The sequence below is a fragment of the Rattus rattus genome, chromosome 5 (assembly GCF_011064425.1).
Source record: "Rattus rattus isolate New Zealand chromosome 5, Rrattus_CSIRO_v1, whole genome shotgun sequence".
NCBI lineage: Eukaryota > Metazoa > Chordata > Mammalia > Rodentia > Muridae > Rattus > Rattus rattus.
In genome coordinates, this window is record NC_046158.1 from 3,442,886 (window position 1) to 3,465,385 (window position 22,500).

At 52.3% G+C, this 22,500-nt stretch overlaps 1 protein-coding gene across 1 annotated transcript in view; it reads right to left on the reverse strand.

Annotated features, from left to right (window-relative positions):
• Prrc2b (proline rich coiled-coil 2B) overlaps positions 1–22,500 on the reverse strand; it is an 83,565-nt gene that overhangs the window by 39,204 nt on the left and 21,861 nt on the right. The window contains 8 exon segments of the mRNA XM_032902796.1: positions 1,942–2,081; positions 2,450–2,571; positions 2,947–3,188; positions 5,276–5,419; positions 9,306–9,378; positions 11,079–11,181; positions 13,309–13,486; positions 14,006–14,175. Coding sequence (XP_032758687.1) covers positions 1,942–2,081; positions 2,450–2,571; positions 2,947–3,188; positions 5,276–5,419; positions 9,306–9,378; positions 11,079–11,181; positions 13,309–13,486; positions 14,006–14,120 — 1,117 coding nt within the window. The 5' untranslated portion in view covers positions 14,121–14,175.

Consider the following 22,500-nt stretch of genomic DNA (forward strand, 5'->3'; position numbering starts at 1 on the left):
GAACTATGAGTAACTACATCGTCAAGTGATCTGGTGCCCCCTCCTGGCCTTAGAAGACATCTGCACTCATGTGCATATAGCCACACAGAGACATACACTTAAAATTAAATAAACCTTTTTAAAAAAGATACTCTCCATTGACAACTCAGAACACTGATGAGAAGGAAAAAGACCTAGCAAGAGATTCACCAGGGTCCTGGAACTCAAGAGTCAAAACGGAGCAGCTGACATAGAAGCAGACTCTGTAAATTCTGCCAGGGCCGAGTACAAATTTGCACAAGTCCACAAAGAACTTTAGGAGTCAAACGTGCAAAGACCCAAGGTGGAAAGTTCATGCTCTCCGAATATAGAATAGACTTTAATTTGCCAGCTGAACAAACAGCTTCGTGGAAATGACAACCTCCAGAAATAGGCAAGGATTTATATGGTCGATCAATGTTTGCAATGTGTGGGCAGCAGGACCGACGGACACCAGGGGACATCACTCCTGCCAAGGGAGGCAAAGATCACCTGGATCGGATGCAAACGGTGATTTAGAAAACTGTATTTTATTTTTACTCATGTGTAGGCAGGTATCTTCGTGAGTGAATGTCATGTGTGTGCCGGTGCCCGTATGAGCCAGAGTGGGCATCAGATCACCTGGAGGTCGAGGCCCAGGTGGGTCTTCTGCAACAGGACATGCTAACCACTGAGCCGCCAATCCAGCCTACTAACTAATGCACATCTCTTTCTTTTTAATTACTCATCATGTATGTGTGTGTGTACCTGTATGAGTTTATCGGTAGCACATGCATGCAGCAGTCCAAGGGGGTAGTGAGCTTCAGACCACTAGGCACGGGAGTCTCTGGTAATTATGAACTACCTGCTGTGGGGGCTGGGAATTAAAACCAGGTCCTCTGCAAAATCAGTGGGTGCTCCAAACAAATGTGTTATCTCTCTAGCCGGGGGTCTAGTAATAGCCTGACCCCTATTTTTGTTTCTGGTTTTTTTTTGGTTTTTTTTTTTTTGTCTATTTGTTTGTTTTGTTTTACTGAGGCACGATCTCACATGTAGCCCAGGGGAGCCTCAAACTCTGAGATCTGCCTAGCTTTGCCTATTACAGATGGTTCTGAGCTCCCATAGAGCAGCCCTGCGCCTTCTCTCTAGTGCCCTAGGATAATGTGAATGAGACTTCTAAACAAAGCACAGTACACTGGTTTGTCACAGGAGCACCGGAAACTACAGAAACATACAGGAATGCTGGCGCATGCCTTTGATCCCAGCACTTGTGAAGCAGAGGCAGGTAGAGCTCTGTGAATTCAAGACCAGTATGGACTACAAAGTGAGTTCAAGGACAGCCAGGGCTACACAGAGAAGCCCTGTCTCAAAAATCCTAAACACACACACACACACACACACACACACACACACGGGTGGGTACCTCTTACCTGCAATCTTAGTGCTTAGAAGGCTAAAGCAAGGCCATGTCAAGGTCAGTCTGGGTTACATATCAAGACCTTACCCCTAAATCAGCAGGGTGTGGCCCAGCAAGGTAACTCAGAAGGTAAAGTGCCTGTTCCCAAGGCTGAGCTGGACCCCCAGGACACACACATTGGAAAGAGAATCAACTCCCCTAAGATATCCTCTGATCATACGTGTGCCAGGACACAGGCAACGCGAGCCCATATGTATACACACATGTAACACAAGAAAAAAGAATCTTCAGGGAAGGGGAGCTCCTTGGGGCTGAGTAGGTACACAGCCTAGCACATCATCAGCACCAGAGGATTTCTAGACAGGCATATTGGTAAATGCCTGTAATTCCAGAACGTTCTTTTTAAAACAGAGTATCACGATCTCCCACAGCTTTACAATTACGAACATCCACCGAAAGAAGAGCCAGTCATTCAAGCAGTCCCTCTGGGCCGGCTGCATACAAGGGCTGTCCCTCCCACCACTCACCTGCCCAGCCATCATCTGCGTCGGTGTCCAGATCATCCAGGCCCTTCAGATTTTCTGCGTTGATGATGGTGGGCCGTGGTGCCCGCTCCACCAGCTGCCTGAGTGGGCGCACAGGCCTTGCCATACCTGGTCTTTCTTTCCTGGTGAGACAGACAAAAATGGTGGGCTCATGCCAACCTACAGGCGGGAACAGTCGCTTTCCAAAAAGGAGCCCCACCTTGCACAGTCCGGTGCCGGTGTGAATAACCGAGTTACTTCCTCTTAGAAGAAACATGCAATGAACAGTGACAAACCTTCTAGCTAGGGTTCAGTTCCATCCACAGTGCCCTGCTCACTGCCAGCCCCACCAGTCCTGCCAAGCTCCTGCACAGCAGGGAGTTAGCCCTGCAAACCAAGCTCCTAGCCAGGCCCAGCCCTGCCACCCACCCCACGGTCTCCAGAGCACAAAGCACTCATGCATGAGCCGTCTCACGCTGACACACATATGACCACCGGGTCACAGCCTTACCCATCTTGGTCATTCATCTGGAACTGTCTGAAAGGAACACGGGGTTCCAGGCGGAGCTGAGGAAGGGGGAAAGAGCTTCGTTCCACCGTATTCTGGTTCTCTGATGACTGTGGTGAACACATCTGAAATATAGGATCAATCAGTAAGATTTCGTAATAATGGTCCCAATTACATGGTAAATGAGAATTCATTTTGGAAAGTGGAAAAGAGGGGTGAGAGGAACAGGAAAGGGTGGAGGGTTTCTAACGAATCACAGTGCCCCATCTGCCTTTGGTTCAATAAGGCTGAGAATACTGTCTTCCCTTTTTCTCAAGAACCAAAGCTACAGTAGCATTCAAACAACAGGGGCAGAAGTTAGAGGCAGTGGACCGGGAAAGGCCAGAGGGAGAGGACTCTGCTGCAGGCCACAGTGGTCTCTGGCTGCTATCCTGAGAGAGCTCAGGCTGAGTGGTAAACAGGAGCATCCAGTTATGGGACAGGATGCTCTGAAGACTTACAAAAGCTGGAAGCATGTCATGGTATGTGGGCGGCTGGTAAACATGTCCCATGAACTGTGAGGCCCCTTTGCGGCTGGGCTGAGCCGGGCGGAGAGAGGGGTCCTTAGAATCGCTGGTGCATGACGAGGAGGGGGCTCCATCTCCCCCACTGGAGTTTCTGCTGCCCAGCTCTGTTGGGGAGGCGCTCAGAGACACGGCAGAGATGATGTTTCGCCCACCGCCCTCCCTCCAGCTTGACACATCTATAAAGTGGAAAGGGACAAAAAGGAAAGGGTAGGAAGATTTGTAAGGTTCTGAGGGGCAATGGATACTACCCCTTCTTAAAATAACACCCCCAAATCACAGTGAAAACAGAAAAAGAAACCCAGTATTGTCAAGGCAAGTGGGGAGCAGGAAGCTAGAATTTCTTAATGGATATGCCTGAGGAACAAGTAAGACCTGCTTCGGAGAGACACAACAGGAAACAGAACTGGGTCCCTGTGGCTGAGTCCACCCAGAGGGCAGAACGTGGGATCATCAGGACAGCCTGACTCCCTCCTCAGCCAACACTGCCCCACCCACCAAGGCTAGCGTGACTCTTGACACGGGCTCACATTTAAACCACTGCCCAAGGAGCCTCTGTTTGGAACGCTGGTCCCCTGTGATCACATGCGGCATACCCAGAGCATGCACTCAGTCCACAGGTAAAAATCTGAGGATGGAGCTGGTGACTGTGTGGTGTCTGTGTGGGCTGCCGCCAAGCTGATGACCTGAGTTAGATCCCCAGGGTTGCTGTGGCTAAGGGGAGGAAATCCCGCAAGCTGTCCTCTGACCTCCACAAGCATGCTACGGTGTGTGTGTTCCCCTGCCCAACAAACACACACTAAATAAACATCTGAAAAGCTTAAAATCTGACAGCTATCTGTCCCTGTGAGACTGGGCTTCCAGAGTCCACTCACAGACCCTCACAGTCTGGCTTTTCTTTTTGGAGAGGGTCTCCCTTCATATCTCTGGCTGGCTTAGAGCTCTCACTGTAGAGCAGACTGGCTCAGACTCAAGAGACCCATCTGCCTCTGCCTCCGAAGTGCTGAGACTAAAGGCACGGGCGCCATGCTCGGCCAGATTGACTTTTCTTATGCATACTTAAGATTAATTTATAAAAGAAGACAAAACATCCGTGGTGTGAACTCGCCCACTTCCACAGGGTGTGGTGGTTGTCATTGTTTCTCTGAACTCAGTTACTGCAGGTAACTCATGTGCCCACTGCATACAACAGGAAGGAATCTGGACTCCCCTCCATCCACTTCTGGTTAGGGGCTGAAACAGGGAAGGACCAGCGCTCTCCACCACCAAGAGAAAAAGCCACCAACATGAGACCAGGCTCCTCCTCTGCCGCAGTCCTGGAAAGCCAGGATCACCCGTAGGCCATCAGCTTCTCACCTTCTCAAGGGAGGGAACTGCCTAGAAGCTGGTTCTGTCTCCACACTTTAGCCCCACTGACCCATCTCAGTCACAGCAGGGCTCCGCTAACACTGACCACCCAGTCAGCATTGTGCACGTTCAGCAAAGTTGCTGTTTTGCCCGAGTGGCACAGTGGTCACTGGGCTTCAGGACAGTGTCTCTGACTTGCCGTCAACAGGAGAGGCCTCTGGACCGAACAATACAGGCGGACAAAAGATCCTTGAATTTCAAGAGCTGAAAGGAGGTAGTTCAGCTTCTTTGCTCAGGCCAGACAGAAGAACCCACACGGAAGGCCTGCTGGCAAAGCACCCACAAAGCCTGCCCTAATCCCTGGCACCAGAGGGCGCAACAGTGCCAGCTGCTGCAGATTCACCTGGCCAGTTCTGATGTGGCTGGGGAAGGTGGAAGCCGGACTGTGACTGGTCCTGGAGTGACAGGCAGCATGTGGAGGGGCATGGGAACAGGCTACAGAACCAGGGACTTGATCAAGTTAGCCACACCCTGGATGTATCCATGAAGCAAAACCCAGCTTGGTGGAAGTAGTAATGGCTGATAAATGGACAAGTGGCCAGTCCTGGCTCAGCGAGAGGGATGAGAGCCAGGTGAGAAACAGGCCAGAGGCAGCCAGGACAATCGTGTCAAGCAGCTACCTGCTTCCATGCTCCGATACCTAGGCCCAAGCAGCTGGGGGACACATGGAAGGGTAAAAGAAAGGGGTCTGGTGGGGCTGGGGATTTAGCTCATGGTAGAGCGCTACCTAGGAAGCGCAAAGGCCCTGGGTTCGGTCCCCAGCTCTGAAAAAAGAACCAAAAAAAAAAAAAAAAAAAAAAAAAAAGAAAGGGGTCTGGTGCCCACCGAGGACCTGAGGACAGGGCTGTCCTCCACTTACTCTGAGGGCGGAGGCTTGGTCCTGGCCCATACGACAGATCTAAGGCGCCCTTTTCTTTGCCAGCCTTGTCCTGCCCTCCAGCTGCTTTCAGCGTCGGAAATTCCTCGGGAGAGAAGGATAACAGTCGGCTTGAGCCCCTTAAACCTGCAGAGAGGCAGAGAGGACACAGGGAGCAAATGAGACAGCCAACCGTCCCCGCTGCTTCCTTAGCCCCATGCGGCCTGGCCAGGCTACAGGAGAGGGGCATCTGCACTGCTGGGCAGGGATAATGACTCCCTCGGCTGTCCCCAGGAGCTGGCAGGTGCCCACACAGGATGAGGGAACAGGATGTCACCTCTGCTCCCACACGTGTACCTTTCCACCCCTCGGAGTCACCTGGTACTTGTGCCCACTCAGGGTGGTAAGACTGCTTCCTGAGGGGCAGCAAATGACCCTGCAAGGCTGTGGCCTGTGAGCTCTGAGGCTCACCTCTCAACCTTCTCCAGCCCTGCAAAGCCAAGCGTGGTCCTGGTGTAACCCCCAAGGCCATTTCTCCCTTCGGCTGTCATTCACTGCTCAACTACAACCCCCTTGGAAGGAAGGAGCAGCCCTAGTTTAACTCCACTCCTGACACACTGATCCCATCACTTCCTGGATGAACAGAGGAGCATGGCCCTTTAAGGTCCACGGTGGGAACTGGTCCTCTCTCAGTCATAGAATCCATGCTGAGTATCATATGACTGAACTGAGAGGGACCACACCACTGTCCCGCTGAGCCAATCTGCTGCTGGTACGGTCAAGCCGCACCCCTAGGTTTTCAGGACAGTACACAGGCACCTGCTGACTGAAACCAGTGAGCACAGGGAAATGGTCAGGTCACTGCAGCAGTGGCCTGCTTGCTCCCACACTCGGTGACAACGCTGGGTGAGAACAGCCTGCCAAGTGACGGCATCAACCAAACACACCCTCTACTGGCAAAACCGAGAAAAGGTAGCTGGTGGTCAGTGTTAGCTGTCAACCTGACACTCTACAACAGTGGCTGTCAACCTCTGAGGACTGAACAACCCTTTCACAGGGGTCACATCAGATATTTCCATCACAATTCTTAAGAGTAGCAAAGTCACAGTTATAAAGTAGCAATGGGAATAGTTTTATGGTTGGGGGATCACCTCATGAGGAATTGCATTAGGAGAGAGCCACTGCTCTAGAGCCACCCGGGAAGGGAGTCTGAAGGAAGGACTGTTTGGATCATGTTGGCTAATGGGGATGTCTGTGGGGGATAATTTTGAAAATGTTAATTGGGTGGGAACTCCCACCACCACCACCCCCCCGCCACTGTGGGTAGCACCATTCCCTAGGCATGGGTTGTCATGGATTGTTTAAGAGTGGAAACCAGGGGGTTGGGGATTTAGCTCAGTGGTAGAGCGCGGCAAGCACAAGGCCCTAGGTTTGGTCCTCAGCTCCAAAAAAAAAAGAAAAGAAAAAAAAAAAAGAGTGGAAACCAAGCTGAACACTCATGCACTCATTCATTCATTTCATCCATTCATTCACTCATTCATTCATCATTCTCTTCTTCTGACTGTGATGTGGCTGGCTGCTTTAATGACCGACATCTTCACTCTCCAATGATGACCAACCATAATGGAACTGTAAATTAAATAAACTCTCTTTTTCCATCTTTTTATCACAGCAACAAAAAACAAAACTATGACAGGTAACTCAACGCCAACCACCAAACTAGTGACCCTAAGATTTTAGCACTTTTACACGCCTGGCAATCTACCATGGGATAGCAAAGGTAATCAGACAGGGGGGAGGGGCACATGCCTTTGATCCCTGCCCTAACACATGCAATGCGTTCCTGATGAACCGAGTTAAAGATCATCTATGTGAAAAGCTGGGTGAAACGACAGGGATCTATAATCCTAGCGCTCCCTAAGAGGCAGACAGAATGTTCCAGAAACTCCTGGGCCAGCATGGGATGCAATGGCAAGAAAGGAGACTCCACTTTAACAAGGGGGAAGGTGAAAACTGACTTCTGGAAGCTGTCTTTTGACCTCCAAATATGTGCACTGTGGCACACGCGCACGCTCACACACACACATGCCTCCCTAAGATTGTAGTTAAGTGAGGCACTTTCTTGATTACTGGCTGTTGTATGGGACCCAGCCAACTGGAGGCAGCACTACCCCTGGGCAGATCACATATTAAAAAGCAAACTGAATCGCCAGGGGAGTGAGCCAGGAAGCAGCATTCCTTATGACGTCTACCTCCTGCCTCCAGAGAGGCCAGCCCAGAGTTCCTATACAGACCAATGGGCTGTGAGCAAAAATAAACCCTTTCCTCTCGACGTTGCTTTCAGTCATGGTGTTTTGCCACAGCAACAGAAAGTAATTTAAAACTGTGAGCTTCAAGGCAGAGAAACGGACTCAAAAAATGAGGTGTGTCACTTATGAGGGACAACACGCAAAACCATCCTCTGACCTTCACACGAACACATGTGCACACACACTACATACCTCCATGCAGCATGGAATGACCACATGTGCGGACATGCACACACACACACACACACACACACACACACACTTACTCAGACTGCCAGACCTCAGAAACGTGCAGTCGCTGCCCCGCCAGACCTCAGCTAATCGTGCAGTCGCTGCCCCGCCAGCCGCCTTTCTGAAGACCTCAGTCACCTGCCCTCCCTCCTGCCCATCTGTCACCTCACCTCCACCAGCAAAGTGCTCACGTGGTGTGTGGCTGAACCACCTATCCTGAGTGAAGCCATGCCCACTGTGCCCACCGTGCCCCAGGAGACGCTGGGACACTCACTTCTAACACACATGGACTTTCCTCTCCATCACAGTGGATCTGGAGAGAGTCATGTCCTCTGTGCTGCCCGTCCCTATCCACCGGAAGTCAAGTGGGACAAAGCCCCGGCTTGCAGGGACACATGGGAGTGGGAAGGCACCTCCAGGGCAGAGGACAAGACTGAGACAGGCTGCCAGGGCTGTTTCCCCACAGAAAGAGCAACGTCAGATTCCACCTAGGGCTATACCAGGCTCCTCACCACTCTCCCTCCCTCACAGGTAGGGTTACAGAGCTGGGTCTTCACTGGGCATCAGAACAGACACACACCAGCTAACATGGAAGCCCCGGAAGACTTCATGTATCCTTCTACATTTATGGTGCTCTCAAAGCCACCGGCTGGGGGCTAAGGAGTTAGCTCGGTGGTAAGAACACTGTCTGCTCCTACAGAGGTCCTGAGTTCAATTCCCAGCACTGTATGTTGGCTCACAACCATCTGTAACTGTAGTGTCATAGGACCAGATGACCTCTCCTGGTATGCAGTCAGATATACATGTAAACAAAACATCTATACACATAAAAATACATCTTAAAACATACAAACAGACAGACAACCTACCTGCTGACATCGGCCCCACCTCCAGGGCCACAGGGACTGTGCCGTGTGCCCAGCACTCATTTAAAGCATTTCACCTAGTCACACTTACCTGAGCCACTGGAAATACTCTGAACACTTCGTCCTGCAGCACGCTAGCCCTCCACCTCTGTCTCCACAGTGGACTGACCTTTTCAGAGCTCCCTGCCAGTCAGGATACTAACAATAACCAATCCCACCCAACCCTCCAAAGGCTTTGGGCCAATGTCTGTAATGGCTGCTCCTTCCCCATCCTGCCTTCCTCGGGACTCATGCCTAGAGCTGGGGCCAGTGCCAGGCCAGTGAGGGAGAGGCAGCTGTGTGGTAACATGGCACTGGCAGTCATTGAGGAGCCATCAGGGCCCGTGTTGGGGTTCCTCTGCCCCGCTCAAGAACACTTCCAGTAACCAATACTAAACTCAAACGAGGCCAACGACCGCCGAATTGGCAGCCAACTTCACTCGCAAAGGACACCACGACACCAACACCGGCCCTTTGTGGAAGATTCCACAGCTTCTAGGGTCCTGCGTCTAACTGGACTGACTAGTCAGGGAAAGGAGCCATCCCTCCTGCACACCCACCCCATCCAAACCGTCCGCGCCCACTTACCACCTTCGTGTCCGACTGGCTTTCCACTCAGCTGTGCCCATGACTTTGGTCCACCTGGCACTGAACTTGTGTTCTAAGAAAAGGAAGGAAACAAGAAGAGACAGCTCAGCCAACCTGCTGGGCCTGGGAATGTGCGCTCCGCCGAGGCAGGGCCCAGCGGCACAGCCCTGGCCTGGCATGCTCGGGACTGGGGTCTGCCCCCAGCACCACAAACAGAAGTGGGGAGGGGGTGAGAGCTGCATTTTAGACTTAAGCCTCATGCAGAGGATAGATGGCCACTTTCAGGGCGCTCAGGGTAGCAGGCCCAGCCAGAGTCAGGAGCTAGTAGCACGGCAGATGAGCAAATGCCTGAGGGCTCACACCCACGCCCACACCCACGGGCACGCAGAACTCCACAAACACTGCCAGGCTGTCCTGTGCCCACACAGAGTTGTGCTGCCTTGCTCCTGAGACAAAGTTCCAACCCTGATTCCAGCCTCACATCTGGACCACTGATGAGTGTGGAACACACCCAGGGAAATTAACGTGCACAACCATCCTCACACAAGTGCTGGTCGCCACAGTCTGACGCCCGAGAGGCTGTCCTCTTCAGCTCATCCACACTGGCCTGTCTCCGCCTTGGCCCTACAGGCAGCCTCTGATGAACGCTCACAAGGCTAGCAACCCACGAACCAAGCAGTCCTACCACGTCCCTGGAACGTCTGGACAGAGTCCTCATGCAGAAAATGTCTGCTATATCTGCCCAGCCCTAAGTACAGACAACAAGGGCTTCTTAGCTGGCTCCTGTGGCAAGCCTACAGATGTCTCCTGATGGACCACACAAGACATGCCCAACAAACATCGTGTGAACAGAGGGGCACCAGGCCTGCCACCATTCTCTCTCCACACACGTCACCTGTGTCTAGAGCCGCAGGGTGACACAGTCCTTACCAGGACACTAATTGGGGAATGATAATTCTGCTGGTGATTTCTATCTCTGTCAAGACCCTCTAAAAGTCCATTAAGACATGGGGTGCCCCTCTTCCTTTCTCCTCAAGTTAGCAAAAATCCCAGAGCTTCTAAGAGTTGATTGCTAGAGGAAATGACCCGTGTGGGGCAGGCTCCTTCCTCCATTGGCCAAAACTGACAAAGCCCATGCCCTCCTTACAGTGGTTGCCAAGGCCCTACCCAGGGTCAGGGCAGAAGTGTACTTGCATATTCTGTTCTGCATAGCTAACTCTGAAGCCCCAGGGCTGTAATCCTGCTTAGCTTTAAATCTGGGAAACAGGAAGCCAACACCACGCTGTGATGTCACAGGCCCAAGGAACTGAGGCCAGTGTGCACGGAATGGGGTGGACACAGGGTCTTCTGTGGAGGGAGGTGTCCTAAAGAAGCCAAAGGCTCCCAGACACATACTCTTCCAGTCACAGCAGACGACAGCTTTGTACCCAGGGGACAAGACAGAATCAAGGTGTCAAGACAGCTAAGAGTCAGACATGCTGACACTTGCCTTTAATGCCGGCAAAGACAAGTGGATCTCTGTGAGCTTAAGACTAGCCTGGCCTACACAGTGAGACCTGGTCTCAGGAAAAGAAGAAAGAAAACAAGACGTTGGTGTGTCGTGGCCAGCTGGTTGTGTTTTTGAACACACCAGTGCTCCCAGGAGCGGTGTCCACAGAGCACGTTAGGAAGCACCCAGCTCAGCCCAAGCTTCACCCAGGCTAAGAACCTGTCTTTTTCCAAACAGAACCGCCTGTCCTCAGCAACAGGCCTGCCTGGGGACCCAGCACCTACCTCCTGACTGATAGACTGTGTCGGTTTCTGCAAATTGGAGACAGATTTCTGCAAACCCGGCTGCGGCTGCGACTCCGGCGGCTGAGAGGCTGTCACACTGGAACTAGAGAAGGGGAGGATGCACAGTGAGTCGGACCCTGCACGGGGCATCTGCCTGCCTCAACGGTGACCCATGTCCTAGGCTGACTCGATGACACTGCCCAGGACACGGGCCAGTTGGCTGCTCACTTCCGACAGTTGACAAATGAGCTCGAGGGAAGCAACGGAAGATCTGTCAGTGGGGAAACTGAGTCACTGCTGTGAGGGCCAGGGCTCCTCTCCACCTCCTCAGAGCAAATGCTTTGACAACTGACAGACTCCTATCCTGCCTCAGCATATGCCTGCACTCAATAAAAATAAATGTATAAAAATCAGTAACAGGGGATTTAGCTCAGCGCAAGGCCCTGGGTTCGGTTCCCAGCTCCGGGGGAAAAAAAAAACAAAAAACAAAAATCAGTAACAGACATGGCATCTCATCCCCCATAGATAAACTCCGATTCCCACAGGTTTCCATATACATATGTTCATATAATATTTTTAACACGAAATAGCCCTATGCATATAATTCCACAATCTCTTCTTCCGGTCCATTAGAGCTTTTTTTTTTTATATATAAGCTTCCTTTAATGGTGACTAACAGCCGTTGGAGGAGCTATAAGTTAATTAGTTCCTGCTCCTCTTTCTTCCCCATTACAGACAGAACTGCAACAAACATGTTAGACCACACGGGCACAGGGCTCTGGGCATTCTGGGTAAGTAACCCAGTCACACCATCACGGAGATGAAGCTGTCAGACCAAGCTACCACCAACTACCTCCACAGAGGCTGCAGCAGCGTGTGCCCACTGTCTGAGAGGACAACAGGAAGGGCTATGTGGAGCCTTCCGCTCTGCCACAGCAGAGCCTTGTACTTGACAGCCCACTCGGTGAGAAGCAGCCATTGCCGGGGCCCGGCTGATAGCCAAACTCTGCGGACACTGCTAACTAACTTCAGCCACTCACCCATTACAAAAATGGCAAAATGAGGCTTACAGGTAGTGGCACTTCTGTATCCCCAAGTCCCCACAGGAGACCAGGCCAGGGCAATGGGAGCCTCTTCAAGCGCTCCTCACTCCCTCCTCAGCAAGAGGCCTTCATCAGGTGTCTACACTGCCCCTGCCACTGCTGGGAGACCAAGAGGGGTGGCCCTCTGCGGCTCTCCCCTCTGCAGCTCCTAGAAGTGGAGTCCAGCATCCCCACTGAACTGTAGCACATCTTACCATGGCTGCCATACAAACGGACGGTGGTAACAGCCGACCCGTGCGTACCCTCGGCGTCAGGGTTCACCACAGTGCCCTGGTGGCCACCCCTGGAGCTAGGGACTATTTCTCCCTGAAGGTGGAACCCCCAGGTTTAGAAGTCCCAGCAAACCACAAATGACCTGACTGGAAACGGCAAGTGACCCTGACGGTTGTGTTATGCCCCCAATCTACAGCACCCCTCACAAACAGTATTTTTTGTTGTTTCTGTTTGAGATGGTGTCTCGCCATGTAGCCTGGGCTAGCCTGGGATTCACTATGCAGACCAGGCTAGCCTCCAACTTGTAACGATATGACCGGCTCTGCCTCCTGAGAGCCGGGGTTAAAGGTGTGCTCCACTATCCCTGGCTGCAAACTGTTTAAATAGCCCAGGACCCAGTAGCAAGCTCCAACGGGAGGCTTCTGCCTCTGGAGCTCCTCCCCGGACTCGGCTTCCTCCCTGACACACACAGAGACGCAGGGAGCACAGAAGGCTCACCATCTGAGGAGCTTGTGCAGGCCAAGTGCCTGCTGTCTCTCTAGAGACGCATGGCTTGGGACTTCAGTCTCCTAAGGCTGTAGCTGCTAAGCTACATTCTCCTAACATGGAGCACACAGGGCCCCTGCCCCAACCTAGTGGTTCTCCGGGGACAGGTCTCAGTCACTGCACACATTCCCTTGGGGATACGGTTATCCAAAGAAATGCTACTTCCTGAGCAGCTCGAAGGCCCAGCCAAACAAAGGCAAGCAGCAAAGAGCGCAGAGTCACAGACGCCTGTCCATACTCCTTACTCCCAGATCGCCCTCTACACGGCCACGCCTGCGTCCCACAGAGCAGAGGCTGCCGGGCGCCTTGACAGCCCAGCCCCCACCATCAATGTCCTCCCCAGTAACCTCCTCCTGCAGCTAGCTCACCTCTTTGGGTCTTGCTGGTCCTGCTTGTTGGCCCATCCTGTCCCGTCCTTGGGAACTATCACGATGTTGGGGTCGTTTCCTTTGTTTTCAGACTTCAGGCTTGGCAGGTTTGCAGGCGGTGGCATACGCCGGGCTGTGGCAACTTTCCCGAGACTCTGTAAGCCATGTCTAGGAATAACTGCAAGGAAAAGAACATGGGAGAGAGCACACACCTCACGGGAGGAGAGAGGCCAAAACACACACCACTGCGCGGGCTGAGGAGAAAAACAAAAGCCAAGCTAAGACAAGCATGGTAGTCGCTCCAGCCTCTGCCAGCTCCTCCCCCAGACTACAGACAAAAGACTGCGGGCATCTGCACTCTACCTTGGCAGGAGAGAGCTGGAGGAGCTCTTGCCAGGAAGGAGTCAGGCGCAGGAAGCCCAGCCCACAGTGACCACCCCTGCACCATGACATACATGGTCCTGGCTGCGCCCCAAGAACCCCCAGGAAGGCCTTGTGGGTGTCGACAAATCCTACAGGAACTTGTTCCACCAGGGTCCAAAGTCAGACCCAGGAAAGTAAGAGGGGTGAGGCTATGTCACCCCTGCTGCCTGCCCACACTGACTAGTCTTCAGGGACACACGTGCCTGGCCGGGCCTGGCCATCTTACAAGGGAAGGAAGCGGGTGAGCATACGAGGGGCCTTCGCCGGGCCTTACCTGAGGATCTGACTGCGCCTACTGACCTCCCTTTATACTTGTCAAACAGGCTGAGAGTCGAGTACTTGCTTTTCCCATCCTTGCCCTGGGTTATTTGCCCCAAACGATCGGACATTGCGATGAAATGTCATCTAGTAAGGAAATTTTTCTCGGCACCGCTCCCGATTTGCCTTTGAAATGGAAAAGAGGAGGTCAGTCACCAAGTGGACAATTCAGAGGAGCGAATCCCTCAGGAGCAGAGGACATCCTGAAGGTGTAAGGACAGCCATGGACTCTCCCGAGGCAAACGCCCTCAGCGTTTACCCACAGGTGCTCGCTCCAGGCCGCCGGCTCTGCAGATAGCCTGGGCTACCACACCCACACTCAAGCCATGCTGGTGAGACAAGCTGGAGAATGCTGCCGTGCCACACTGTGAATAGATTTTGACACACTCCGTCACTCTCCAAATCCAGGACAACTCTTTTAAGAGGAAACAACACTCCTGACTTCCAGCTCTTACCAAAGGCAGCAAGCTAGCCTGAGGGAGGAGCACAGATAAGGGAAACGCACCCCAGCAAGTGACCCGGGACCAAGGACAGCATGGGCCAGCGAGAGTCAGCACCTGGGGAACAGCAGCCGTGCAACAGAGCGAGGTGGCTGTGAGGAGCTGTACCAGCACCTCCCCTCCACGGAGACAAAACCTCAAAGAGACTGGAAGCTTCTACCTTCCAATATGCCTACCAGCACTCTCCTTGTCTGCTCTTTAACTCACCCGTTCATCCATCCATCCACTCACGCCTGTCTACCATCGGTGAGCTCTGTGCTCAGTGAAACCAAGACCGAGACCAACCTTCCCCACCTTCTTCCCGCTCTACACCAGCCCTGACTAGAGACGCTGAACTTGGCTGTGCAAGGGTCATGACTTCCTAACCCCGGAAGCAAAGTATGGAACAAAAAGCAAGAGTATCCACCGAGTACCACAGTCACATGTCCTTCATGGCCTCGCAGGATGTCTAGGAAAAGGGAGAAGGAGGAGACAGCTGTCACAGCGAATCTGCCATCCTGTGACTCTGTCCTGAAGCTACCTGGGCCAGGAGAACACATCAGTGTATCTGGGAGGCATGTGGCACCCAATAAGATGGTGTCTGGGACAGATCCGCACACCACGACCTTAGACTATGAAGCACGAGAAGCAACTCGATTACGACAGCTGGGACACAGACACTGATGCCACATCTGTGTCTCCTGACGCATCAGAGGCGCAGGTGGCAGCTCGGGCACAAACCACGAAGACTGGCCAGGTGCTGCAGGAGTGCGTGAACACAGTGTGTACCAGGAAATGCCCTGAAGAACTTCGGGTGAGCCAGGAGGTGGGGGTGCACGCCTTTAATCCCAGCACTCAAAGACAGGCAGGTGAAGCTCTGTGAGTTCCAGGACAGCCAGGGCTACACAGGAAAACCCTGTCTTGAAAATCAAAGTAGGGGGGATGCATGTGGGAGCTGCAGATACAGCTTAGTGCAATAAAGACATTTGCTAAACAAGCCTAAAAACCTGAGTTCAGTGCCCAGAACCCACAGTGACAGAACAGAAGTAACCCCTGGAAGCTGTCTCTAATCTCCACAGGTACACACCATGGCATCTGTAAACACACACACACACACGCGTACATACTTTAAAAATACACATAGAGGGTTGGAGAGATGGCTCAGTGGTTAAGAGCACTGACTGCTCTTCCAGAGGTCCTGAGTTCAATTCCCAGCACCCACATGGTGGCTCACAACCATCTGTCATGGGATCTGATGGCCTCTTCTGGTGTGTCAAGGACAGTGTGGTCACATACATGAAATAATAAATCTCTAAACAAATGCACATGGAAGGCTGATACTCATGTACGGGACATCCCTCTGGCCATTCTCCCCCCACAGAAAGGCAGCACCTCCTCTCCACATGGTCACAGCCACCCTGGGTGTGTAGTAATTCCCTTCCTCATTCACGTCCTAGTCCAGCGCTGTGGTGGAGGGGAGAGGTCCAGGAACACCAGGCTATCTGAAAGTGAAGAGTACGGGGAGTACCAGACCCTTTCACGGCCAAGCCCGAGCATACAAAGAACTATGGCGCCCTGGGGAACTTTTATAGCACCTGACCAAAACCATCCAGTGCTCACTGGCCCAAGATCAGTGGGAACCCTCGGCTCCATGTCCAGCCCAGAATGAGAGCATCAGGGGCAATGAGCACCCAGGACCACGAGGGGCTGAGCACAGGTCAGATGTCCCTGTCCTAAACCTCTGTGGATGAGCTCAATCTGCTCCACTCCGCATTCCTCCCCACAGCGGGACCAGGCCTGGATCTGAGCCACGTCAGAATAACCAGCACTTCACAGAACCTCAAGTATATGTTGACTGAAAGTCTCCATGATGGTGGAGACAAATGCCAATCACCAAAAAGAGAGGAAAAGCCCCACAAACGCCGGAAGACGGTGCGAAGAAGCAACAGCTGCTAAGAGTTGGAGGCACCAAGGCAGGGGTGGAGGGTCTTCAAGTCACAGGAGTCGATGTGAGCACTGCTCCTGAGTACTTATGCCGACGCTGAGGGCAGCACGGGAAGACACGGTGGCACCGCCATGTTTGCACAGCTCTAGTCACAACAGCCAATCCGTACACAGTCAACTAGGGTCTGTGGGCGGATGAACGGAAGTGTACACGGAACATTACTTAGCCATAAAAAAAGAAGAAAACTACGAAGCTAACACCCTCAGCACCACAAACAGAAATGGAGATCACTGTGTTAAGTGTGGAGACCCATGTATCAAAAGACACACTCCCCACGTGGTGACTCACGCGTGGAGGTGAGACGGAGCCTGCTGCCAAGCCTGACAACCTGAGTTCTGTCCCTGGAACCCTTGGGGTGGGAAGAACCAGCTCCCAAGTTGTCCTCATGATTTTACACACAATGCACATGTAAACAAACACAAGGTGGTTTTAAAAAGAAGCAGACGGAAAGCAGTGCCTACCAGAGGCTGGGAAGTAGGGAGGGTAAAAGGGCAGGAGGGGGGAGGGAGGGTCAAAGGGCAGGAGGGGGAGGGAGGGAGGAATGCTAGGCTGGAGGACTGAAGTCTGAATAGTCTGGAGTGGAACAGGAAGGTCGGGGTGGACAATTAAAGGAGTACTTCAAAAGGGCGGGAGGAGTGTACGCACCGGTCCTGCCCAAAGAAACAACCAATTTCTGCAGTGATGGGGGGGTCCTCTAGCCACGCAGATCTAACCGCGTACACTGCGCACACGTACTGAGATGTCAGACCACATTCCAGAAAAAGAGGCAACTGACTTGCCAAAAATAAAGATGTAAGGGTTGGAGGCGTGGCTCGGTGATCACGATCACCGACTGCTCTTCCGGAGGACCCAGGTTTAAATCGCAGCACGTGTCGCCTCAAATCAGCTACTACCCGCAGTTCCAGGGAAATCCAATACCGTTTTCTGGACTCCACCAACACCAGGCACACAGACCCAGTACACAGACAAACACACAAGCTAAACACTCATACATATAAAATAAAAGCCTCATAAAGTTAGTTTCATTATAAACTGGCTAGGATTCGGTAGTGCACGCTGGTGTCAAATCAAACTAATAATCTGAAATACAAGAGATGACTTGGGCAGAAATCCCCAACAGTCATAGTGAGAGTTCTGGTTTTGTGAAAAGCCCAGTGATGTGAGTAAGTTTTTGTTTTAATTCCAGGGGTGGGATACGGGGCTGCTTCAGTTTGTTCCCACCCCCTAACTACGGGCACAACCTTTGCAAACTACGGATGGTTTAATCCTGGGAACTCTGGAGAAGGTATACACGAGAGAGTGGAGAGGGCCCGTGGCGAAGGCTGCTGCTGCAGTCTGTCACGAGCAAAAGAGACGAGAAGTTGGAGGTATCCTGCCGACAAAGACTGGACTTGCCCCAAGGAACCCAACGTCCCTAATCAGCAGAAAGTAGTCTATTTTGTTGCCTGAAAGAGGTCTATGCCCCCTTTCCTCTCTAACCTTTCTCTCCTGCCTAGTGTTGGAAGGGAAGTAAGACCCCAATAAAGTAGCCTAAAAAAATAGTCCCAACGGGCATCCCTGAAGGTGCACACTGTAATTCCCACAAAGCAAAGGCTGAAGCAGGAGAGTGAGACTTCAGGGTCAGCCTGGTCTGCAAAGCAAGTTCCAGGGCAGCCAGGGCTACACAAAGAAGCCCTGGGTTGAAAACAACAAAAACAAACAGAAAACACTCGGGGTGATAGCCCTGGTGGTTAAACTGCTTACTGCTCTTGCACCCACCAGGTACCTCAGAACCACCATTTTCTGGCCTCCAGGGGCACCTGCACACATGTAGTGCACACAAATTCCTGGAGGCGCATGCCCAAGTGACTAAAACTGTTATAAAAAAGACTAGATAGAACACGCACATATGCCTTTACCTTGAACGTAAGCCCTCGGACGCTCACCATGTGATGGGACCAGCACCTTAGGGCAACTTCGAACCTGAAACACAGGCCTAACCACAACCTATCTTTTTACCCTCAAGCCTAAAATGGCAGATTTTTCTTGTAATATTTGTCACAAAGAAATATAAATGCCAAGGGTAGAGTGGGGTGGAGACCTGTCCAGAGGTAGCAAGATGGATTACAAACAGGAACTGTGGGTGGGTGTGGTCAGTGTTGCAAGGTCCCTAAACCAAGAACAAGAGTCCTCATTCCCTGAGCCCACCCGCAAAGGGAGCTGACCAAGCTAAGGTCCTGGGGGGTGGCAAACCGGCTTGTACAGTGAAAGATGCCCAAGGGTCTTTGAAGGGTCCTCCAACAGGGTCAGTCAGAGATGTGGGAGGGTGGAGGCAGTTGGGAAGACAGAAGAAAGGACTACGAGCTGCAGGAGGCAGGCCCCCAGCACGCGGCAGCCCTGCTGGCAGCCTTCGTACTGGGAGGCACAGCTCTGGTGTCTAAACATCAGAAGCAGAAGAGAAGAGACCTCAATGTATGTAGTGAGTTACCACAGAAACAGAAGCTATCACACGCACGTGCTAACCCCACAAGGCCAAACCTGGGCACAACAGAGGACAAAGTGGGCATAGCCCCACCTCACGGTCAGCGTAGGGGCATGCCACCATCTCCGGCCTTGGTACAGGGACACACACTAAATGGCAGCCACATTCCTGTGGTCCCTGACCACAATGACCAGTGAGGAGGATGCCCTGCCCCAGTACCTCCTTCCCAGCCACACAAGGTGCGGCACGAGACTTAGCAGCATTAGTTGAAACTGAGATGAATTATTAATTAAAAACTGAGCCACAAGAGGAGACCTATGTCCAAAAAAAGGAAAGGACAGAAACAAAATGGACACTGGTGAGAAGGGGGTGTGAAGCCTTTTCGGCCACTCTTATGAGAGCATAGCTGGGTTTAATTCTAAAGTAAATGTTGTTTTTTGTTTTGTTTTGTTTTGTTTTGTTTTTTGTTTTTAGAAAGAGTATTTCTCTGTGTAGCCCTGGCTGTCCTGGAACTCACTCTGTAGACTAGGATGGCCTTGAACTCACAGAGATCCACCTGCCTCTGCCTCCTGAGTGCTGGGATTAAGGATGTGCACAACTGCAGCCCTACTAAGGCAAATATTTTTTGTGTCAAAGGGCAACTCACATGACTCAGTTCTCCCCTGCCGTCCTCTCCCCTAAGGAACTCAAGGCCCCTAATCATCAGGAAGGAAGTAGTCTAACAGACCCCTGACCTTACTCAGGGATCTCTTTCCTTTCCCCTCTCTTTCTCTCTCCCATCTAGTGTTAGGGGTTGAAAGGGTGACAGGAAGATCCAACCGCAATGGTTTGTCTACAACTGCTTTTTTTTTAAAAAAAGAGTTATTTATTTAATGTGTGCGAGTACACTATAGCTGTCTTCAGACTCCCCAAAAACAGGGCATTGGATCCCACTACAGATGGTTGTGAGCCACCCTGTGGGTGCTGGGACTTGAACTTGGGACCTCTGGAAGAGCAGTCAGTGCTTTTAACCACTGAACCATCTCTCCAGCCTCCACCCACAACTGCTTCTTGAACTGTATGTTCCCAGTAAATGCAACCTCTCAAAAGACACTGTGTTCCTGTGACATCCCAAGCATGGGTAGTGGGTTGCCTGGGAATCTTAACCCAGGCCTGCCACAACTGCACAGCAGTTCACTGAGTTTGGCACCTGCTGGCCACACCGTTGGTATCACCAGACTTCAGTCACCTCATTGCTGGCTGGCTACTGATCAAGAGCTCTCAAGTACAGAACAACACCTCTAGCCAAATGCAGCCATGTGACTTTCACTTCTCTGTCAAACCGGCCAACTCTTCTCAGGCACAGGGGTTGGGGAGGGGCCTGGCATGGGTTCCATCAACAGTCACAGGTGGGGACCACACAAGTGGTATGTGGTCTGCCAGGCACACTGCACCAGAGGAATCCTCACTGGGAGTCATGTGCACCCCAAAAGATGGAGACGACTCTTTATAAAGTACATTACAGTCCCTGCTTAGAACACTGTATGGGTCTAGTGAGCTACCATCCATAGCTGTTAAATTCCCACATTAACTTTCTCTCCCCAAAGCCTGTGGCGTTTGAGGCCTAGGCCAGCCCACACCCGCCTGGCTCTTCCGCCTGCCAGCTGGCTTTCACAAGCCCCTGGCTGTCAGTGGGCTTTCAACCAGCTCCAGATATCTGCCCATCTTCTATCCATCCACACACACACACACTCCCACCCACCCCCAGCTTGGGGGCCAGGAAGACAGGAAGCAAGCCTGGGCAGGCATTGCCTGTCAATCAGGAAGCCGCTGAGGCCTGCTGGGCAGGTCAGGGCCCAATGCCTTGCAGCCTGACTCACACCTGGGTCTATGGGACAAGATTGGCCCAGACACTCCAGGTCCTGGCTGGGAGCGTAGCCCAGCCTGGCGCACAGCCACAGCCGTCTGCTGCCTTCTGTTCTTTTTGTAGGTGACAACCTCTTTTTATCTCCAAACAAAATCTAATCTGGAACTTTAGTACCAGTGGCCAGCCTGGGACCGACCCTCCTGTCCCGAAGTAGCGGCCTTAAGCACTTCTATGGGGCCCAGATGCACTGTGGAAATCACTGGCTAAGGAGAAAATACTGCATTTAGACAGATGAGGAAAAAAAAAAATCCCTCATGAAGACAGGTCTAGAGAAAGAACTAATAAAGACAAGCCATTTAGAAGTCTAAGTATGCACACTTTGGCACATGATCTAAAGACAGCAGAGGCCCAGGCTGGGATGAAACAAAAGCCACCCAAGAGATTCTGGCCAACAAAGGCACTGACACCCAGGCCACGCCTCTCCAGACAGGGCCCGCCTGTCCAGCAGGTTCTGGCTGGCTGTCCTCCACAGGGTCTGTCTCCCGGCACACTATTTTATCAAAAGCCATTTCCGGGTAACAGGATTAATTTCACTCTGCATTTGGGTAGAAGCCAGTGTCAGATGACTGACCAGGCAATCTGGAATGGCCTGACTGGGGGTTGGGGGCAGCGACAGCTGCCATGGGCATTCCTGAGCATTGGACCCCCGCCCCCCAGGCACTCACATGTCACTGACTCTTCACAACACCCTTTTAGAAGATACCCCTGTGTCAGCCTGTTTGACCGGTGGGGGCGGGGCGCAGTCATGTCCAGTTGCTGGGACAGAGAGATCTTATCCAAGGTCAAAGAGCCCAGGGCCGAGACTCCAGGCTGTGGCTGTGGCGACACCCGTGTGGTTGCGGTAGGCAGGAAAGACATCAGATGGATCCTGACAGCCGCAGTCAACCCAGGCACTCAGGGGCGGCCTGCAGATGTCAGTACTGATGACAGAACTCTAATTCACACCCTGACTTCACAGGCCAGGCGTTCACAAGGAGAGGCCGTTCTTTTCACAGCCTCCCTGATACTAGGACCATCTCCTGCCTTCTCAGCCTTCGCCCTCAAGACCTGGGAACTGCATCATCCACAGATGAAGCACCTCTGCAGCTCAGAGCACAATGGCCGCTGGGAGAAGCCACACCATCGAGTGTAGCTAAGGCCTTGGCTGGGAGACGCCCATAGAAAAGGGGGTAGATGGGCTCGGTGTGGAAGATAGGGGAAGCCATCAACAGACAAGATGGTGGAGCCATGACCTGCCGAAAAGCGAGCAGGTGAGGTAAATGACCTAGGAAACAGCTACAGGGTCTGTGGGATGGCTCAGTGGGACAATGGTGCTTGCAGCCAGGCCTGATGTGCTGGTGTGAATGAAAACTGCCCCCCCCAACCCCCGTAGGTTCACATATTTAAACACTCAGTCCCGGATTACGGTGTTGTTCAGGAAAAGTCGTGGAACCACCAAGACACCAGTTCAAATATTTACATTACGATTCATAACAGCACTAAAATTATAGTTATGAAATAGCAATGGAATAAGTGTACGGTTGGGGTCACCACAACATGAGGAACTGTGTTAAAAGGGCTGCAGCACTGGGAAGGTTGAGGACCTCTGCTCTAGGAGGGG